At 37.5% G+C, this 20,989-nt stretch overlaps 1 protein-coding gene across 4 annotated transcripts; it reads right to left on the minus strand.

Annotated features, from left to right (window-relative positions):
* Window positions 1–360: 360 nt before the first annotated feature.
* Window positions 361–6,906, minus strand: LOC120093014 (serine/arginine-rich splicing factor SR34A). 4 transcript variants are annotated; one of them, XM_039051305.2, is made up of 13 exons: window positions 6,627–6,906; window positions 5,207–5,336; window positions 4,889–4,954; window positions 4,733–4,807; window positions 4,519–4,651; window positions 4,348–4,394; window positions 4,204–4,261; window positions 1,864–1,913; window positions 1,729–1,785; window positions 1,431–1,570; window positions 1,281–1,352; window positions 1,172–1,208; window positions 361–572 (listed from the first exon to the last, which is right to left on the minus strand). In XM_039051305.2, exons 2-13 carry the CDS (start codon window positions 5,291–5,293, stop codon window positions 552–554), a joined length of 843 nt encoding a protein of 280 aa, XP_038907233.1. In that variant the 5' UTR covers window positions 5,294–5,336; window positions 6,627–6,906; the 3' UTR covers window positions 361–551. The 4 variants fall into 4 exon arrangements, with proteins under 4 accessions (XP_038907233.1, XP_038907231.1, XP_038907230.1 ...); XM_039051303.2 differs by having other exon boundaries at window positions 5,207–5,744; window positions 6,627–6,879; XM_039051302.2 differs by having other exon boundaries at window positions 5,207–5,744; window positions 5,809–6,879.
* Between the last annotated feature and the right edge of the window lie 14,083 nt (window positions 6,907–20,989).

Here is a 20,989-nt window from a genome sequence, read left to right on the forward strand (position 1 = left end):
AGAATGAATTTAAATTTTTGTTAAATAAAGAATAAATTTTAAAAAAAACAATTAAAAAAAAAATCCTCCAACCCAATGTCCACAAATTTTCGGTGGAGAATTCCCACCCCAATCACATGGAAAATTTAGTGAGGATGAGAAATGAAATGGAAAAAGCCATCTCTATGTTCATCCATCGTAAGTCTCTTCACTGTGTTGTTGGTCATTCATTTGGATGGTGGTAAACTAATCGTTACTCACATTTCTAGTTACAAGGTCCAAAATCTTAAACCCTATTTAATAACAATCTCATTTTCAACTTTCAAACAAAGGGAAACCACTGTGCATGTAAGTAAACTTAGCATGCAGATACCTAAAAAATGTCTCCAAACAAAATAATCTTAAGTCGATATGTTAGGAAGGATTTAAAAGAATATGCATACAGAACTCATGCCATTTTCCATCCAACTCAACTCATATAACCAGTCTGCATAGGTCCTAAACTAAAACAAATTCCAACGCAATGTCGCATCCCGAATATTATAACAACCGTTAATATAAATAGCTCTCCATCATTCACTTCCTTCTCGTGCCTGAAAAAGGGATTCCAGCTCTGTCAGTGCTAGTATTTCGATTATTCTCACTTAATTCAGAGTATTTAGTGCAAAAGATATGACACTAATTGTACAAAGTCAAAATAAGATCATGTGCTAAATCATCCATCAAACACTTGTTGCATGTACTAAATAAACACATATATGACAAAATAATAAATTTTGAATGCAAAATACATCAAACCGATTATTTAAGAGCATATAAATGCATAACTCATTGACTTTGAATTTCTTTCTTACATACGCTGTGTCCAGTCCTAGATTTTTAAATAAATGACGTTTGATTATATCTGTGTCGTATCAATGTTTTATTGTATCTGTGCTTCTTAGCTTCTATCAATTCCATGGACAACGAGATACTCATGCTACCTAGAACAAAACAGTGACTAGAAGATAATTATCGTACCTATTCCCTCCCCCCATAAAACAAACACGCTCTTCTACATCTTCATCCAAAGGTTGTTCTTTTTTATTACCACTACCAATTTGCGCAGCTCATGCAATCAGATAACTTTATTTACCATGAACATAAATGGTTTCTACAGTTTTTTGAAGCATCAAAAATGGAAGTAGCATACCTGACGTGGTGATCCAGATCTTGATTTTGACCGTGGCCTGCAGATTTTGCAGAAAAAAGTTTGTCAAGCAAATCAAACTTAGGGAAAAACGCACACAGGCCACAAGTACCTTGAAGATTTAACAGGGGATGGAGATCTTGATCTTGAAACCGATCTGGAAACAGATCGTTCTGCTGATTTGCTGCATGGTACAAGAAAACATTACAACGTAAAATAAGCAGCCATGAGAGTGATAACAGTTGAACAGAAAAGCTGGAACCTCCTATTTCGTCTAGCAGGCCGGCTACGGCTACGGCTACGGCTACGGCTCCGGCTCCGGCTTCGGCTACGGCTACGGCTACGACTCCGGCTCCGGCTCCGGCTCCGACTCCTTGTGGGACTTCCATCATACTTCTTCACCTGCAACCATATGTGATATGTCATCCACAAACAAAGGACACAAAAAACCGAATCCAGTTTCTTAAAGTGCCCACAGAAAGAGGGTAAGCTGTTAGAGAAAAATAACACAACAGTAGGCTAATTTGAAATAAATGGCAAGAGAATAAAGGTTAAGGTACCCGAATGTATGCTCTCGCCCAAGGATTTCTGAATTCAGTATCATCAAGTTTTCGCATCTAAATAACAAAAATGCATTAGTTATCAAATTGAAATAATGCAGAACTGACGAAACATGATCTTTTAGAAAAACTTACAGCATATTTCATATCGTCATAGTTAGTATAATCAACAATTCCGAACGTCCCTGGACATCATGACTTCAAATAGTAAATATTTATGATTTATCTAATTATCAAATCAATTTGAAGTAATTTCAGTTTCTGAGCATGATGGAACATTTAAAAAGAGAAAAGAAAAAAGGCAACTCCTAGTTGTTACATTTTAAATGATTTGCATCTGTGCTATGTCACGTGCTAAAGCGAAACATTACAAAAATAAATTTTATTCATGATACATCCCTGGATTATAGACTAATAAAAAGTACTGCCTCTTCAAATATCAAAGTGGCACAACATAACACATTTTTAACACCAAAATACCATCATACAACAAAATATAAGTATGATAGGAAGTTGCAAGAGAATATGTTATGGTTTTTTTTAAATATAATAAAAGGATCAAAAGATGCGTATTTATCTTTGAATAATCTACTATTCCTTTCTTTCCATAGACACCAGAGAAGTCCATAGACACCAGAGAAGGTAGTGAGTAGCACATCTCCACAGGATTTTCCCTCTACTAACCAAATCATAACTAATAATCCCTTCAAGCAGCCAATCATCAACCTTCTTAGGCCATATACTCAATCACTCCAAAAATATTGAATAAGTTGGACCAACCTCTGATCGCAAAATTACAATGAATAAACAAATGGTCTAGAGACTCCTCCTTTGGAGCTTATCATGAGTATTTTAAGCTTACGCAAGCAAGAGACCAGAGGAAATCCCTCACTTTTTCTGGAATTTTAAGCTTCCAAATGAGAGCAGCCGCCATAGGAAATGAGATTTACGTGGCCCCCTTAGTTAGACTTTAGAAGGTAGACTTAGTTGAGATGCCACTAGAGGGATCAAGACATCAATAATATAAAGTAACTCTAAGACGTTTTCTCCCCAGGATATTTGGACATATCAACACATGATTCACTCGATCCGCAAATCATATAGTGTGCGGACCAGAAAAAGTTGGGCCTAAAACCCAACCAGTTGTGAACCCTCAATTCCCATGAGATCCAAAATAAAATCCTTGGAAAGGTATTGCTAAGAAGCTTCATTTCCTCTCTCTTTTTGTCCAACATTGTTTTAAAGGGGGACGGGAGTGATACTTTTTTCTGGGATGAGGAATCACTCAGTAGCTACCTTCTGTCTCATCCTATGACTTCTCCTACCCTTCTTTTCCGCTTTCTGCCGTCTTTTGTCCGATAGGGAAACAAATATATTATCAATCTTTATTATTTGCTTGGGGAGCTCTGTTGTACCCCAGAAAGTAGGGGTGTTCACATTTTGATTCCTAGTTCATCCAATGATTTTTCGTGTAAATCATTTTTTCTCTATTTGGTTAACCTCCCTCCCTCTGGTCTCTGACTTTATCTCAATGTAGAAGGTGAAAATTCTCAACATGGTTAAGTTTTTTGTTTGAGAAGTTATCCAAGGCAAGGAAGAGTTAACACTTTAGATTGGGTGTCAAGGAACCCAATTAGAATGAGCCATTGTGTTGCATTCTTTCTATAAGTGCAATATAGGATCTTCATCATATTCTTTGGAGTTGTAGTATAGCTCATGCAGTTTCAAATCGACTTTTTGAGCAGTTCAATCTTGACTAGGTTAGACAAGGACTACAGAGAATGATCAAGGAGTTCCTTCTCCATCTCCTTCTACAAGAAAGTTTTTTTTTTTTTTTTTTGGTGGCAAGCCAGAGTGCTATTCTGTGGAGTCTTTGGGGAGTGGAATAATAGAACTTTTAAAGGGCTTAGGCATTCTTAAACCAATCTTTGATCTTTTATTACATTTCATGTTTCTTGGTGGGCTTTGGTGGCAAAAAATTTGGTGTAACTACCCATTAGAGCTTATTTTTCTGGATTTGAGGCCCTTTTTATGGTTAGCCTCCTCTTTTGGTGGAAACAATGGGAACTTTAGAGAAAAGTTCGGCTATCTAAATGCCTTGTTGCCCAAAAGATAAGAATTATCAAGTTGGTTTGACTTGCATTTCTCTACAGAGATGTGCCAAATTATAAGCTTGAGTCATAGACCCAAAATAGAAAGTAAACCACCTTTTGGAGATAAATACAACTACAAACACCCTCCATCACATTATGTTCTGAAGGCAGGCGAGGAACTAATGCATAAATTAAATACTTGCAATAAGAATTATGGATGATGCACATCCTACATTCTAACTCAAATCACAAGAGTTAAACTTCTAAAACAAAACAAATAAGCAACATTTGCTTAAGAAACCATTCCTATACAGTAAAACCGTTTTGCACAAACTAAAAAAACAATAGCAGTTTTTTACTGGGGGAAGGACGTGTGATTAACCTTCGCTGTCACGGGAAACTTCAGCAAAACACACATCACCAGCCTTGCGCATATGATCCTGAAAGCATTATACCAGTAAAGCTATCAACATGATCCAATAAAAGAAAATCCTTATCTTTCATTGAACAATAAAGATTCTAACACCTTCAAATCCTGCCAAGAAGCAGATGATGGAAGACCACGTACAATAACTGTGAGAAATATTAAACATCCATTAGGACATTGAATTAATATGGACGTAATGGAATACTATATGTGGGAAATTTTTCCAGCAACATGGTTCCATATAGCAGAGCATCAAACATATTCCCCCACCTCGATATTCTGAGCGTTTTGAAACACCAAAACGTCCTCCCCCTGCCCCTCCTCCACCACCACTACCACCACCACCATAACTGCTACGACGATCACTAGATGAAGGGCCTCTACCACCATGTGCAAGCTCAACCTATTTGAAAAAGGGAAAATATGAATATAATAAAAATAATAGGAATCAGGAAATAAAGGAAAACGAAAACTTAGTCTATACCCTTAGACGGCAGCCATCAAAATTATATCCATCACGAGCTCGGATTGCATCTTCTGCATCCCTAACATTCTCAAACTAACAACAGAAAGAACAAAATATCATGAACTCAGTAAATGCAGCTAAAAGTATATAAAAATTAAAAATAAAAAATAATACCTCCACAAAACAATAACATGGAGGGCGTGGTGGAATCTTCAATTCAATATCCAAAATTCGGCCATACTGCCAAGAAAATATCAATCATGTAGAAATAAATTTCAGAAGTTCATACAAATCAAACCTTAGATATGCAGGAGCCAGAAAATACATGTAGTAGATCTTCTTTTCAAAACAAAAAATAAAATGAGTTTGAATGGCTGTAAATCACCATTGTAATACCACCATTGTAGGGTACCTTCACATTTAAATATGAAAAGAGAAAATAACAATTTGCAGACACCATGACAAGGAATAGCTAAGACTAAGGGCATATACCTTGTAGAACAAATCTTCAATTTCATACTCTTTTATGTCTGAGGGCAAGTTTCCAACATATATTGTGCGAGAAAAACGACTACTCATCTTCAAGGCAACAAATTACTCCAGGCAAGTTTGAATATTATTCCTGCACATGTATGTCATAACATCATACATCTGTTCAACAAATCATCCAAAGGAAAGAAACACCATCTTCCACCATAACCAATTGCCATCTGCATCAACAACTTCACTCTCCAAATAAGGCAGAACAAAAATCAATGAAGCAAACCAAGAGAGCAATCCTCGATGTGAGCCGTGCTCCACAATTCCATTGCTCATTTGCTCCCAGATGCTCCAAAGGTATTATAATATTGAAATAAATTTTGTATCTCCTCATCCTCTCCAGAAATTTAGCAGTGCATAGCTCGTCAGAGAGTGAGCAAGTAGCTCCATTTATAAAAATAATACCCATAACTCCACAATGATTCTCCCATTCCCTCTCTATATCCCTATGTATGATTGCAATGCTCATATGTGTCCAAGCGCTTGTCATCTATCATAAAGAAAGCATCTGTGTCATGAGATGAGGTAAGAGTGACATACATGATTAATTTTACCTTACTCAGCTCTCTTAACAGCATTGAGAAAACAATCCTGAAAAAATATGTAGGATGTCCTCTGTTGATTAACTTTAGATGATCCGTGAAATCCTCAATTATGTTGCATTCGATTCCAAAGAGGAATGGAGTAAATGTTTTCTTCCTTTCATATCAACATACAAAAGGACATTGTCATACAAAACATTGGTGTTACATTATAAGTAGCTAATACTCTTGGTCCAACTTCATCATCCAAGGTCGTCAGTGGAAAAACTACATACAAATTTTGAAACAGAAATACAATAATGTTCTATCAATTAACAAAATGGAGACAAAATTCAAGAAGCTGGGTCCCTGAGTCACGATCTTTAGTCCATAAATCCCAACTAATAGGACATAAATTGAAGAAATTCTTCGCACCAATTCGGTACAGGGGATGCACAGAAGCATGATTGAGAAAGTTTGAGGCCAATTTGTTCATTTCTTCTAGTGCTAGCCTTTACGGCACAAGTACGAACATAACAATCAAATAAAAATTTATGATTTCTAAGATACAAGAAAGTGGAATGAAACAAATAAATAAATAATCGGGGGAACCAAAAAGTTGATCAATGCTGTTATTGGTAAATGTATTCCACCATTAAACCAACTAAATGCCCCACCCTCGTCCAGATAACGAGGAAGCTGACTAAGAAAAATGTAAATCCAAGATTGCCAACGTCCTACCCACCATAAATTACTCGAAAAGTAATCATGTTCCTCAGCACGAACATGAGCGTATCTTTTGTTAACACGCAGTTATTAGATATAAGTGACGACTAACGAGAGCAACATACCAAAGATTGAAAAACTGACGAAGTAAAGTGCACCGAGAAAGTGAAAAGCGATAGCGACAGTACTGCGGCTCAGCAAGGGCTGAAAGAAGAGCTGGTTTTTGGTTGGCTTCTGTGTTGGGGATCCTCCTTTCGCAGCGACCGGACGGGACGACGAAGGGCTTAGGGTTAGGTCGTAATAGAGGATAATATACCACTGCCCCAGGCGCGGCACCAAGGGAGGTAATTTCCAATTATGCGATTACCAAGTCCTCCCAAATTAATTCAACAACCCTTGTTGGCTAAGTTGCATTACAATATTCTACAACTATGCGCTTTTTCCTTTTTTCTTTTTTTCTTTCCTTTTTTTATTTAATTATACGACCGATCTAGAGACAGTTGAGTTATAATCATTTGGATATTCAATATGTTACTTTTCTTCTTTGTATATTATATCTATCTTATTTGTCTGGTATAATTATCATTGAATAGACACCACTATCAACTTCATTAAATAGTCAAAATAAGTATAGCTCAACTGTCATGGTATTTATATTATCAAGTTTGAATCCCACATTTTACATGTCAAAAAAAAAATACTTCATCAAATGAAACTATAATATTGTATGCTTAAGATTCAAAATATAGATTTAACGTATAGATTTAACATGTGCATCGCAAGCTTCTCTAAATATGTATCTTTAGAGTTATTTTTGAAATCGAATAAATTTCGATTTAGAAATAAGAAAAGGAGATAAAAATTAAAAGTAAAGAACAAACGAATCTTGTCTTAGTGAAAAAATGGTAGAAGATGTACTTTTATAGTTGTAGAGAATTGAAAAGGTTACCAAACTTTTAAATTTTCAAATCATTTGTTATTCTATAATTAATTATAATTAAAAGCAAGATCAATAACACATTCACTTAATATTCAACCCTTTTAGATTTCACATACTCAATTCTCATCTTCATTGCACATCTAAATTATTAATTTCGAATTAGATTACAATTATAAGATAGGAGTTTATGATCTCTTCGTCCTCCATTGACTTGTGTGCTAAAACAATTTTTAAAAACAAAATGAAATCAATAAAATTTATATATATTTTAGGGAGATTTTAAAAAATAAAGAAATAATTTGGAAAACTATTTACACAGGATAGCAAGATAGAAACTGATAGAAGTCTAACAATATCTATTGGTATTTTCTTTGCTATTTCTTTAAATAATTTGACATTTTTTCTATCCGTGAAAATTTTCTTTTTTTACTTTTCAAAGTTTGTATAATATTTCAATTTTATAACATTTTTCTTCTTGAGGAAAATGATAAACTAATAGTTAAGTATTAATATAATTAACTTATATTAAGCATTTGGGTCAATCGATGATTTTACATAATATCAAAATATTTCCTTTTCAATTAATATTCATTTCTACCTGTTTGGTCTTTTACAAAATTTCAAGCCTATAAGTGGAGGAAAATGATAAATTATTGATATGATTAAATTGGAAAATTGTTATATCTATCCTAAAAAGTTTTTAGTCTCTCAAAACTATCATTTTTTCTCTAAAAAACTAGCTTTTCTAATCTCTTTCTTACTTTTTCAACTTTTATGCGTAATAAAAGTTAACAAAACAAGAAAGAGATCAGAAAAATTAGTTTTTAGAAAAGATGTTAATTTTGAAAGATTATTTTTTTTTAGATGAAATAGCAATTTTTCAATTAGATAATTTACAATCTTACTATTTAGATCGACTAGAGAAAAAAATGTTTCCAAAAAAGTTGTTTTTATTCAAACTCTTTTGATAAAAACTATTCAAAATACATTTTGAAAGTGTTTCAAAAGTCATTTAGATGGGTCGCCAAATAGTTCATTTTTTTTTCTAAAAAATACTTATTTTCAAATTTAAACACCTGAAAAGTTAAATCAAACCCACCCTTAAACTTTTGGCAACGATTTCTTAACCTTAAATGTAACATCCTAACTTTCTATTATACTTCTAGAACGCTATTATATACATGCATAGGCTTGACAATAAATGCTTCGAAGAAAATTAAATAAAAAAAATAATTTTTTATTTCATTAAATAAAGCTTAAATAATAAAATCCTGAAAACTCTATTAGAGGTACCCCTAAATCTGATTTAAAATAAATTAAGCAAATAAATAAATTAACAAATAAAGGAAATAACCAAGAGTTTTAAATGCTAGACTCCTAAACCAAAACATATCAAATAAATAAAAACATAAGTGCATAAGCGATATATCATGTCCCAATGGCTTGGTCACGGATCCCCCCTATCGTTCACCGGTCTATCTTTACCTTTATCTAAAAAAGGTGGAGAGAAAAAGATGAGTATATAAATATACCCAGTAAGCAATCCACTACTGGGCCCAGTAGGTGAACTGTTAGCCTCTCTATCGAGACTCAAGTGTACAAAACACATCGTAGGTCGGAATTGGCATAAGCATAAGGGGCGAACCTGAAAGCTCGCTTTCATAGGTAGTGACCCCAGAGGGACATAGTCATAAACATAAGTGGTAATCCCAAGGGAACACCGTATATAGGCATAAGGTGTGAACCCAAAGGCTCGCAACATGCAATGTACATAGCCCGATAGAAGTGCTAACAGTCACTATCAGTCTCCATAGGCATAAGCATAAAATCAAAGTCTTAAATCATGCTTAAGTTTCAGAACAATCTCACAATCCATCCATTAACCAAACATTGCAACAATACATGGTATCGAAATTCCATGGCATAAATATAAGCTTCCAAAATTCCAACTAACCAACAAGCCTATCATAATATTCCAAGCCAACATAGGAACCAATACTTAATACGTACTTGGGTTCGAGAGTGAACCGACAGTAGGTAACTTACCTCAAGTTTAGACACAAAATTTAATTCAAGCACACTAACCACCAAGTTCCACAAACATCAAATTGAATCCTAAAACACAAACCATAAATTATTTTTTAGTACTTAGCCTAAAATTCTAGATAAAGAAATTTTTCTACGGAAATTTAAACCACTTACCCGACACGTAATTTGCTCCAAAACCACACAAACACTTCAATTGAGCAACCCAATTTGAACACACCAACATCAAGCGTTCAATACCAAATTACAACAACATAACCCAATCTATAAATGTATCATCTTTACGACTTACCCAAAAGTACCAAAACTGCCCAAAATGAACCTTTACTCTTGCTAGACATGTAAACCTTCGAGTTTTATTAAAGGCAACCCAAGCGAAACTTTAATAGATAAGATTAAAGAAGACTTGGCATAAGAAGTAGTTTGAGGTTGATTAAAAGAGGAGAAAGTACCTTAAGTATTGAGAAAGAGACTTTTGAGGGCTAAAAATAAAAAATGTAGTTAAGCTTGGTTAAGAGAGGCAAAATTTGGTTAAGTGTTGGTCGAATGGTTGCCATGTGTTAAGCATGAGCAATGTGTCAACCCAAGGTCATGCAAGGTTAGATGGACAAGAGGAGACGCACGGCCAACGACATGTTGGGGATGATGCCCTAAACTCTCGTGTTCTATAGTTTGTAAATACAGTTTTGAACAAATGCTTGTTATGTATAATATATGATAGTTTCTTCACTTATTGTTTATGAACATTGGATGTTTTATTTGCTTTACCATAAACCAATAAACTAAAATCCCTGGTTGTCATTTGTAACTTAAGCATATATGTGGAAACATACAGGTGGATCATGTCTTAAGTGATAACTAAAATGGTCTTTAGTATATGGATGTAGGAGGGAAACCTTATCCTAATAATGCTATGGATGTGGCCCGCTTTGTAGAATAGTTACAAATGTTGTGACTTGCTACAGATGGTCTGATCTTGATCATTCATGTGGGGATATACGAGCAGGGGCATCCTATACAAAGGAGTTTGTATAAGACCGGATCACGAAGTGTTATATTCTCGTTATATAACATCGTTCATGACAAAGACTTCACTTCACTAGGATGACCATAGGTAACATGACCTCAATCCTTAGTGAGTTGAGAACTCCTACCTTTGAGGGCGGTCCTTTTATTTGCATAGGTGCGAATGGCCAAATCACTGACTCAAACCTACCACTTTGAGGATTCGTCTAATTTGGGAGCTGGGAACTCAGTTATATAAGATAGAATTCACTCTTTCCCCGAAATAGGGGTAAGTAGATAGATTGCTCCCTTAAGGGTTGATTCCGGGGCTTGAACGATGTGGCGCCACACACTTTCTCATGGTCCGAGAGGTGTCCACACATAGTAGGACTATGTTGTATTGTTCATTAGAGGGATCAGTGGTACTTAAGGAGTTAGATGTAACTAAATGGGCAAAATGGTAAATTGGCCCAGTTATACTTACGAGCATCTGTGAAGGGTTATCGTACTGTTGATTGGTTATATCCAATGGACACAAAAATATATCTGTGATAAGAAGAGTTCAACTATCGGTCTTTAGTGGAATGCCCGGTAATTAACAAATGGTGGATCTCGTGGCTAAAGAGTTTAGTTAGCTATTCACGTACCGTTGGAGCTTCGAGCCATAAGTCCATAAGGTCCCCTTGGTAGCTCAATGGATTCAAGTTGAGAATCAGTTTTTGGGTCAGTTTGAAGTGTTCAAATTGACAAGAGAGAGTTTGATTATATATGATATGATCGAATTGGTTGATTATATATAATATGGTTGACTTTATGTATGAGATACATTATTTGGAAGAAAATGATATAAATATGATTTATATCTAGTGGAGGAGAAAATACTATGGTTCATATGTTGCATTTGATGTGATATTAGACCATAGGTTAATGAATATAATATGATTATATTTATTGTTTTTTATAAATTGGACAATTATAGGATAATCGTGCCGGCATTTTCTCCGTAACCGTGTGATAGTGGGAGGTTTCATTCAGATTTTGTAACTAAAGAATAAAATGAAAATCGTTTTCATTTTGCAATGAGATTGGTCATTCGCTCACGTATTGTGTATACAACTTATCATTTAGCAAACCGAGAGACTACACGATAGCTCAACGTTTCTATACGATTGTATACATACACGCTTCTTTCTAAACGATCGCATAGGATTTGCTAAACGATCGTCTAGCTCTTTCCTAAACAATCGCGTGTCCGAGCATTTACTAAACGATCATCTATACGATCGTAACCTATTTACTAAACAATCATGTGCCACTTCCTAAACGATCAAGCATCGTCTATACGATAGACTTCAGCCTTCTCCCATTTGCTTGGTCGTTGTATACGATCTTCCTTTCCTCCTTCCCTCTACTAAATCCAACAGAGGCCACACCTCCTGGATTCTCACACAGAGAATACTGAGGGTTCTAAATGGTGGTGTCTTCCCCATTGTTGTGTTCATGTGGAGGCCATTCGTGGGTAAACAACGTGATTTGGTGAATGATTGCTTGGACGTTCCAGCGAGAGCGAGAGGTGTAGTCCCTGTTCGAGAGCGAGATTTTGGTGAAGATGAGTTCTTCAATTGGTATGTTTTCTTATTCTCTTGTCGTTTACGTATCGAAGCATGTCGATAATCTGTTGTTAAATGCATATATATTCTGTTAGAATGTAAATACGGTAATTCTGTCACAATGAGTTTGGAACGATCCGCCTCCACTCAGAGGTACTCTTTGTAAGAGTTTCTTCAATTGGTATCAGAGCTAAATTATGATATTCCAAATTCAAAGAACTGCATTTATTTTTTCAGTGGGTAAAAACATGTTTGCTCTCTGTATATAAAAGTATAAGGGTGTATCGAGCATGTTTCCTTGGTTCATTACTTGTATATAAAAGTTATGTATAGTAATGAACGGACATTGTATGAAGCATGACACATAGGTTAAATTTATAAGAGTTATAAATACCTAGTTGTGTGGCAATGTGGTTTTAGTTGTTCCTTTTATAAGAGTTATAAGGAAATTAGAACTAAAATCTATAAGAAAGACATGCATGCGAAATTAGGTTTAAATCATGGTTTTAAAAGTGTTTAAAAACTTGGTTGAGATAGACCTAAGATCACGATTCTAATATGATTAGCAACATTAAGCTTTAATCTTTTAATCAGCTTAATAGGATTAAATTGACTAATAAAAGGTAAAGTGTAGCAAATCTATCTATAAAGAACCATTTATCTAAGGCTGGTTCTGTCTAGGCTGGGGTATTTAAGGTGACAGAAAAAGAACACCACTACCTGGGAACCTACCTGGAAAGATGAATTAGATAGATTTAATGCATGCATGCAAGGTTAAGGACAGTCCATTAAAGAGTTTAATATGACTACTTGAACTTATTTCATATCAAAGACAAGCATTTTTTTTAGCATATTAAACTCAATTAGATTAAAATCAGTAGTCGGATTGTCCAAGTTAATGAACCCCTAGGTAAAACATTCAATGGGAGGTACTTGGGGCATCTGATGATTTATTTAAACCTCTCGCGTTTCTTCCTTTATTGTCCACATCATGAGATCTATCCTTGACCTCGTGGCACACTGGGAGTGTCCCTCTAAAGGATGGTGTTTGGGTAGGTCAATATCAAGGTGGATGGAGAGAATGTTCATAGTAAGTGGGAGCAGGACGTGCGACAGCATATCCCACGGTCTCTCTCATTAGGTTGGATAAAGTTTCTGTGCATCGCCTCGAGGCACCCTGGGATTGTCCTCCTATAGGATGGCAGTTTTGCACGTTTCTTTATTTGATCTTCTGTATAGGATAAGGTTACTTAGTCTCTTGTCCTAATCTACTTTTTTCCTACAGTGGACGCATTAATGTGGGACTCTGGGGCCGAAAACGAAGGGTTACACTTACGCAGAATTGTTAAGGGTTAACAGTTCTAGATCGAACAAATGGTGACTGTTAGGTTCAATTCCAAGAGTTGATTTTGCCTAATGGTTGAGAGTGTTGCATCCTAGTGAAAGGGCATCTGATCACCCCACCGGTGACGTTTGTCTTGCCTCGCTGAGGCATCATTGCGAAATAAAAGTCTTATTACTTAGGATACTTAGTAACTATTTTGCTAAAACTAAAATTGGTGTTAAAATATGGTTTAGCAAAAGACTTATAAAAGTTTGTTCGTTTTTCAGCAACGATTTTAAAATGGCTACAGCCACAGTTGCTTTACTTAGCGTCGATAAGCTAACTGGCGAAAATTACACCAGTTGGAAATATATGATCACGACTATACTAATCATCAAGGATCTTCTGTTCGTCTTTACAAAGAAGTATCCTCCTATTCCACCTCCTAGCGTCGCTCAAAATGTTCGGGAGGCATACGAGCATTGGACACGGGCAAAAAGGAAGGCCCGAGCCTATATCTTGGTCAGGCTTAACAACATGTTAGCCAAGAAGCATAAGCCCATGGTCTCAGCGCGTGAGATCATGGAGTCCCTTCAGGGGATGTTCGGACAACCGTTTGGACAGCTCAAGCACGAGGCTCTTAAACACATCTTCAACTCCCAAATAGAGGAAGGCACCTCTGTTCGTGAACACGTTCTTAATATGATGGTCCACCTCAATATGGTGGAGATGAATGATTCTAGGATCAATGAGGGTAGTCAGGTTAGCATAACCCTACATTCATTGCCGGAAAAGCTTCCTCCACTTTGTTAGCAATGCGGTTCTTAACAAAGTGGACTATACCCTTACAATTCTCATCAACAAGTTGCAGACATATCAATCCTTACTGAAAAGTAAGGAGAAGAGGGGAGGCGAGGCAAATGTTGCCTCGTCTTTAAAGCAGTTCCATCGAGGTTCGACCTCTGGGACTAAGTCTGCATCTTCTACTCTTTTCACTGGAAAGTGGAAGAAGAAGAAGGGTGGTAAGGGAAAGGGGAAGGCGCCTGCTAACCCACCACCTGTCGCCCAGGTGAATAGGCATCTGACATCGGTTGACAAAGGAAAGTGTTTCCACTACAACCAAGACGGATATTCGAAGAGGAATTATCCTCGCTGGCTGAAGAAGAAGAAGAAGGCCAAGGCAAACAAAGGTAAATGTGATTTACCAGTGTTAGAAACTTGTTTAGTTGAGAATGATGATTCTGCCTAGATTATTGATTTGAGGTGCCACTAATCATGTTTGTTCTTCTTTTCAAGGGATTAAATCCTGGTGGCAGTTGGAGGCTGGTGAGATGACGATGCGAGTAGGCACGGGCACGTCGTCTCAGCTGTGGCAGTGGGAGGGATTCAATTGACTTTACAGAACAAATTTCTTATTTTAAAAGATGTATTTGTAGTTCCAAAGTTAAAAAGGAACTTAATTTCTATAAAGTGCTTGTTACAGTGTAAATGTACTCTTAATTTTAATGTGGATAAAGTGTTTATTGTTATTCATAAAGATAGAGTTGAGATCTATACAAAAAAACTGGAAAATAACTTGTATGTGCTAAGACCATTAGCATTAAGTTCTCTCCATAACATAGAGATATTTAAAACTGTTGTAACTAAAAATAAACGTCAACGTGTTTCTCCAAAAGAAAATGTCCAACTTTGGCACCTTTGATTAGGGCACATCAATCTCAATAGGATTGAGAGGTTGGTGAAGAATGGACTTCTAAGTGAGTTAGAGGAAAATTATTTATCGGTGTGTGAATCTTGGCTTGAGGGTAAGATGACTAAAAGATCTTTTACTGCAAAAGGTTATCGAGCCAAAGAGCCTCTAGAGTTAGTACATTCTGACCTCTGTGGTCCTATGAATGTACAAGCTAGGGGAGGCTATGAGTATTTTATCAGTTTTACTGATGGTTATTCTAGGTATGGTATGTTTATTTGATGCAACGAAAGTCTAATCCTTTGAAAAGTTCAGAGAGTTCAAAGCTAAAGTTGAAAATGCATTGGATAGATGAATTAAGACACTTCGATTGGATCGAGGTGGAAAGTTTTTGGATTCAGGGTTCCAGGACTATTTGATAGAACATGGAATCGTTTTCTAACTCTCAACACTGGGTACACCTCAGGAGAATGGAGTAGCGAAGAGGAGAAACAGAGCCTTGTTGGACAGGTTCGTTCAATGATGAGTTATACTTCCTTACCGGACTCGTTTTGGGGTTTTGCAGTTGAGTCTGCAGTATATATACTCAACTGTGTTCCTTCCAAGAGTGTTGCGAGAACACCTCTGGAGTTATGGAACGGGCGTAAAGCTAGTTTACGTCATTTTCGCATATGGGGTTGCCCAGCACATGTGCTTGAGGCTAATCCAAAGAAATTGGAACCACAGTCAAGGTTGTGCCTCTTTGTAGGTTACCCCAAAGGTACATGAGGGGGTTACTTTTATGATCCGTCGGAAAACAGAGTGTTTGTTTCTACGAACGCTACCTTCTTGGAGGAGGATCATATTAGGGAGCACAGTCCACGTAGCAAGGTCATGTTACGTGAGCTTTCCAACGAAACTACTGAAACTTTAACAAGAGTTGTTGAAGAGCTTACTTCATTAGCAAGAGTTGTTGATGATAGTTCATCTGGTTGGTCGGTTCCACCTCAAGAGTTAAGGGAACCTCGACGCAGTGGGAGGGTTGCGAACCCACCTATTCGTTATCTGGGTTTCACGAAAACCCTGGCTATGGTAGCCGATGACGACGTTGAGGATCCGTTGTCTTATCAAAAGGCAATGGAGAATGTTGACCGAGATGAATGGGTTAAAGCCATGGATCTCAAAATGGAGTCGATGAACTTCAACACAGTATGAGATCTTGTAGATCGGCCTGATTGGGTAAGACCTATAGGTTGTAAGTGGATCTACAAGAGGAGACAGGGTGCCGATGGGAAGGTGCAAACCTTCAAGGCTCAACTTGTGGCAAAGGTTTATACCCAGGTGGAGGGAGTCGACTATGAGGAGACTTTCTTGCCTGTTGCTATGTTGAAGTCGATCTGCATCTTCCTGTCCATTGCCGCTTATTATGATTATGAGATCTGGAAAATGGATGTCAAGACGACCTTTCTAATGGCAATCTTGAGGAGACCATTTATATGGTGCAGCCTGAGGGATTCATTGCCCAAGGTCAAAAGCAAAAAGTTTTCAAACTGAATCGGTCGATTTATTGGTTGAAATAGGCGTCTCGATCTTGGAATGTTAGGTTTGATATTGCGATCAAATCGTACAACTTTGACTAAAACGTTGATGAGCCTTATATCTACAAGAAGATCATCAATGGTTCAATAGTTTTCCTAGTGTTGTATGTAGACGATATCCTACTCATTGGGAATGATGTAGGTCTACTGACTGCAGTTAAGAACTGGCTAGTGACCCAATTCCAAATGAAAGATTTGGGAAAGGCTCAGTTTGTTCAGGGTATATAGATCTTTCGAGATCGTAAGAACAAAGTGCTAGCACTGTCTCAAACATCGTACATTGAAAAGATGTTGCTCAAGTTCTCGATGCAGAACTCCAAAAGGGGCCTATTTCCATTCAAGCATGGAGTTACTTTGTCGAAGAAAATGTGTCCTAAGACGCCTCAAGAGGTTGAGGAGATAAGACGGGTTCTATATGAATCTATCGTTGGCAGTTTGACGTATGTGATGCTCTATACTAGACCAGAAATCTACTATGTTGTGGGGATAGTCAGTAGGTATCAGTCTAACCCAGGCCAGGGTCACTGGACCGCAATTAAGAACGTCCCCAAGTATCTTCAGAGAACGAGGGATTTGATTCTTACTGGATACACGGATTCTGAATTTCAGACTGATAAGGACCTTAGAAAGTCCACTTTAGGGTTGGTTTTTACTCTTAATGGAGAAGCAGTAGTGTGGCGAAGCACTAAGCAGGGGTGTATCACCGACTCCACGATGGAGGCCGAGTATGTAGTGACTTGTGAAGCTACTTGGGAGGCTGTTTGACTCAGAAAGTTCCTAACAGATCTGGGAGTTGTTTCAGACATGTCTAGGCTCATCACCCTCTATTATGACAATAGTGGTGCTATGGTGAACTCCAAGGATCCCAGCAGTCACAGGCGCAACAAACACATAGAGCGGAAGTATCACTTCATCCGCGAGATAGTGCATCAAGGGGACATGATAGTCACGAAGATCGCTTCGGAGCATAACATTGCTGACCCATTTACGAAGCCTCTCACAGCTATAGTATTTGAGGGTTACCTTCAGAGCATGGGTCTATGGGACCGCCCGTGGCTGGACTAGGGCAAGTGGGAGATATTTTTGTATTGGGCCTTAGTGCCCTAGTTTATTGTTTTGTACTAGTTGTATGTACACCCCATTCTCTTTAGGACAAGTGGGAGATTGTTGGAGATGATGCCCTAAACTCTCGTGTCTTGTAGTTTGTAAACACATTTTTGAACAAACACTTGTGATGTATAATATATGATACTTTCTTCACTTATTGTCTATGAACATTGGATGTTTTATTTGCTTTACCACAAACTAATAAACTAAAATATCTGGTTGTCATTTGTAACTTAAGAATGTATGTGGAGACATATAGGTGGATCATGTCTTAAGTGATAACCAAAATGATCTGTAATATATGGATATAGAAGGGAAACCTTATCCTAGTAACGCTACGGATGCAAACCCGCTTTGTAAAATAGTTACAACTATTGTGACTTGCTACAGATGGTCTAATCCTGATCATTCATGTGGGGACATACGAGCGGGGGCGTCCTATACAAAGGAGTTTGTATAAAATCGGACCACGAAGTGTTATAGTCTCGTTATATAACGTAGTTCATGACAGAGACTTCACTTCACTAAGATGACCATAGGTAACATGACCTCAATCCTAAGTGAGTTGGGAACTCCTACCTTTGAGGGCGGCCCTTTGATTTGCATGGGTGCGAGTGGCCAGATTGCCGACTTAAACCTACCACTTTGAGGATTCGTCTGATTTGGGAGTTGGGAACTCAGCTACACAAAATGGAATTCACTCATTCTTTGAAGCAGGGGTAAGTAGATAGATTACTCCCTTAAAGGCTGATTCCGAGGCTTGAACGATGTGGCGCCACACACCTTCTCATGGGCCGAGAGGTGTCCACACATAGTAGGACTATGTTGTATTGTTCATTAAAGGGATTAGTGGTACTTAAAGAGTTAGATGTAACTACAGGGGCAAAACGATAAATTGGCCCAGCTGTACTTACAAGCATCTGTTAAGGGTTATTGTACTGTTGATTGGTTATATTCGATGGACACAAAAATATATTTGTGGTAAGAAGAGTTCAACTGTTGGTCTTTAGTGGAATGCCTGGCAGTTAACGAATGGTGGATCTTGCTGCTAAAGAGTTTAGTTAGCTATTCACGTATCATTGGAACTTCGAGCCATAGGTTCATAAGGTCCACTTGGTAGCTCAATAGATTCAAGTTGAGAATCAGTTTCTGGGTCAGTTTGAAGTATTCAAATTGACAAGAGGGAATTCGATATGATAGGATTGAACTGGTCGATTATATATGATATGGTTGACTTTTTGTATGAATTACATTATTTGGAGGAAAAGTGGAGGAGAAAATACTATGGTTCATTGTTGCATTTGATGTGATATTAAACCATAGGTTAATGAATATAATATTATTATATTTATTATTTTTTAATTGGACAATTATAGGATAATTGTGCCGGCATTTTCTTCGTAACCGTGTGATAGTGGGAGGTTTCATTCAGTTTTTGTAACTGAAGAATAAAATGAAAATCGTTTTCATTTTGAAATAAGATTGGTCATTCGCTCACGTATTGTGTATACAACCTATCACTTAGCAAACTGAGAAACTACATGATAGCTCAACGTTTCTACACGATTATTTACACACACGCTTCTTTGTAAATGACCGCATAGGATTTGCTAAACGATCGTCTATACGATCGCAACCTATTTACTAAACGATCCTGTACCGCTTCCTAAACGATCAAGCATCGTCTATATGATAGACTTCAACCTTCTCCCACTTTCTTGTCATTGTATATGATCTTCTTTTCCTCCTTCCCTCTACCAAATCCAACAGAGCCCACATCTCCTGGATTCTCACACCGAGAATACCGAGGGTTCTAAGTGGTGGTGTCTTCCCCATTGTTGTGTTCGTGTGGAGGCTGTTCGTGGGTAAACGATGGTGATTTGGTGAACGATTGCTTGGACATTCTCGCGAGAATGAGAGGAGCAGTCCCTATTTGAGAGCGAGATTTTGGTGAAGAAAAGTTCTTCAATTGGTATGTTTTCTTATTCTCTTGTCGTTTAAGTTTTGAAGTATGCCGATAATTTGTTGTTAAATGCATAACTATTCTGTTAAAATGTAATTGCGGTAATTCTATCATAATGAGTTTGAAACGATCCTCTTTCGCTCAGAGGTACTCTTTGATAAGAGTTCCTTCAGGGCAAAGATGGCCTTAGGCAAGGAAGCTTATGTGTATGCATTGGCTAGGCAAGGTGTAAGGCTATGCGATGATCTTGAGGTTAGGTATGGGTGAGAGGAGGCTATGCGATGTCCAAGTGGTGAATGTGTCCAAGTAAGACCATGTGACCGAAAGAAGGGTTATGCATGCAAGTGAGGTTAGACGATTGGGTGAGTATTGTGGCCAAGTGTGGGATTAGGCGTTCAAGTGAGGCTATGCGGCAAGGAAGAGGAATATGCATTGATTTGAGTAAACTTGGTGAACAAGGCTAGGTTGACAGCAAATTGGGGCATGTGGTTGAATCAGGTGAAGTTGGAGCTTAAGTAAGGATGAAGTGGGCTCATTAGAGGCCATGAAAAAGAAGGGCTATGTGTTGGCCTAAGGAAATGAAGACACTTCATTCACATGCAAGGAAGAGGTGTCAAGGGAGAGGCGTTGGCACTGCATGGTGTAGGCATCTGGACATGCAAGGTTGAAAATGTGTCAAGCGAGGGTGGTTTTGGGGCTTCTATAAATAGGGCAACAAGGGGACCTCAACTCTCACAACTCACTCATGCAAATTAGGAAAAATTTGTGTGAAAGTGCTGAGAGGTGAGTGTACTAAGTGATCCTAAGCTGCCATTTAGGTTGGAGAAGTGAGGAGTAAGGAAGTCACGTTGAAAGGAAGAAGGGTCAGTCAGATGCATAGGGCAAGCACCTAACGCATGCACCTGCTGCCCAGCACATGCGTTTGTACGATTTTATCACATATGTGGAATTTCATGCGTTTTCCTTTGAAATGAATGTGTTTACATCACTAAATCCTAATTATTCCAACTTTGAGAGAACAATAACTTGTATTTCTACAAGTTATCACATGGCCTCGTGTTTCTTGGTAAGAACGTCATATAGACTTGCCAAGATATAGATTCAGGCCTTGTCATTGGCCTTCATCCATCAATCATAAGCATCCTTCAATGCTTGGGATGCATTACAAGTGGGGATTGGAGGACACTCCTCCATTAAGACGAATCGTAAATCATCTATAACTAGAA

This window comes from Benincasa hispida, chromosome 12 (assembly GCF_027475165.1).
Source record: "Benincasa hispida cultivar pf3 chromosome 12, pf3_genome.v1.1, whole genome shotgun sequence".
In the NCBI taxonomy this organism is placed as follows: Eukaryota; Viridiplantae; Streptophyta; class Magnoliopsida; order Cucurbitales; family Cucurbitaceae; genus Benincasa; species Benincasa hispida.

Bases quoted from the DNA above. Each gene is read 5' to 3' on its own strand.
- LOC120093014 (XM_039051305.2), bottom strand. From the start codon at position 5,293: ATGAGTAGTCGTTTTTCTCGCACAATATATGTTGGAAACTTGCCCTCA. The intron at 1,209-1,280 runs GTACTTGTGGCC...CAAAATCTGCAG, and splicing joins TCCCCTGTTAAATCTTCAAG to GCCACGGTCAAAATCAAGAT. The intron at 573-1,171 runs GTATGCTACTTC...TCCCTTTTTCAG, and splicing joins GATCTGGATCACCACGTCAG to GCACGAGAAGGAAGTGAATG.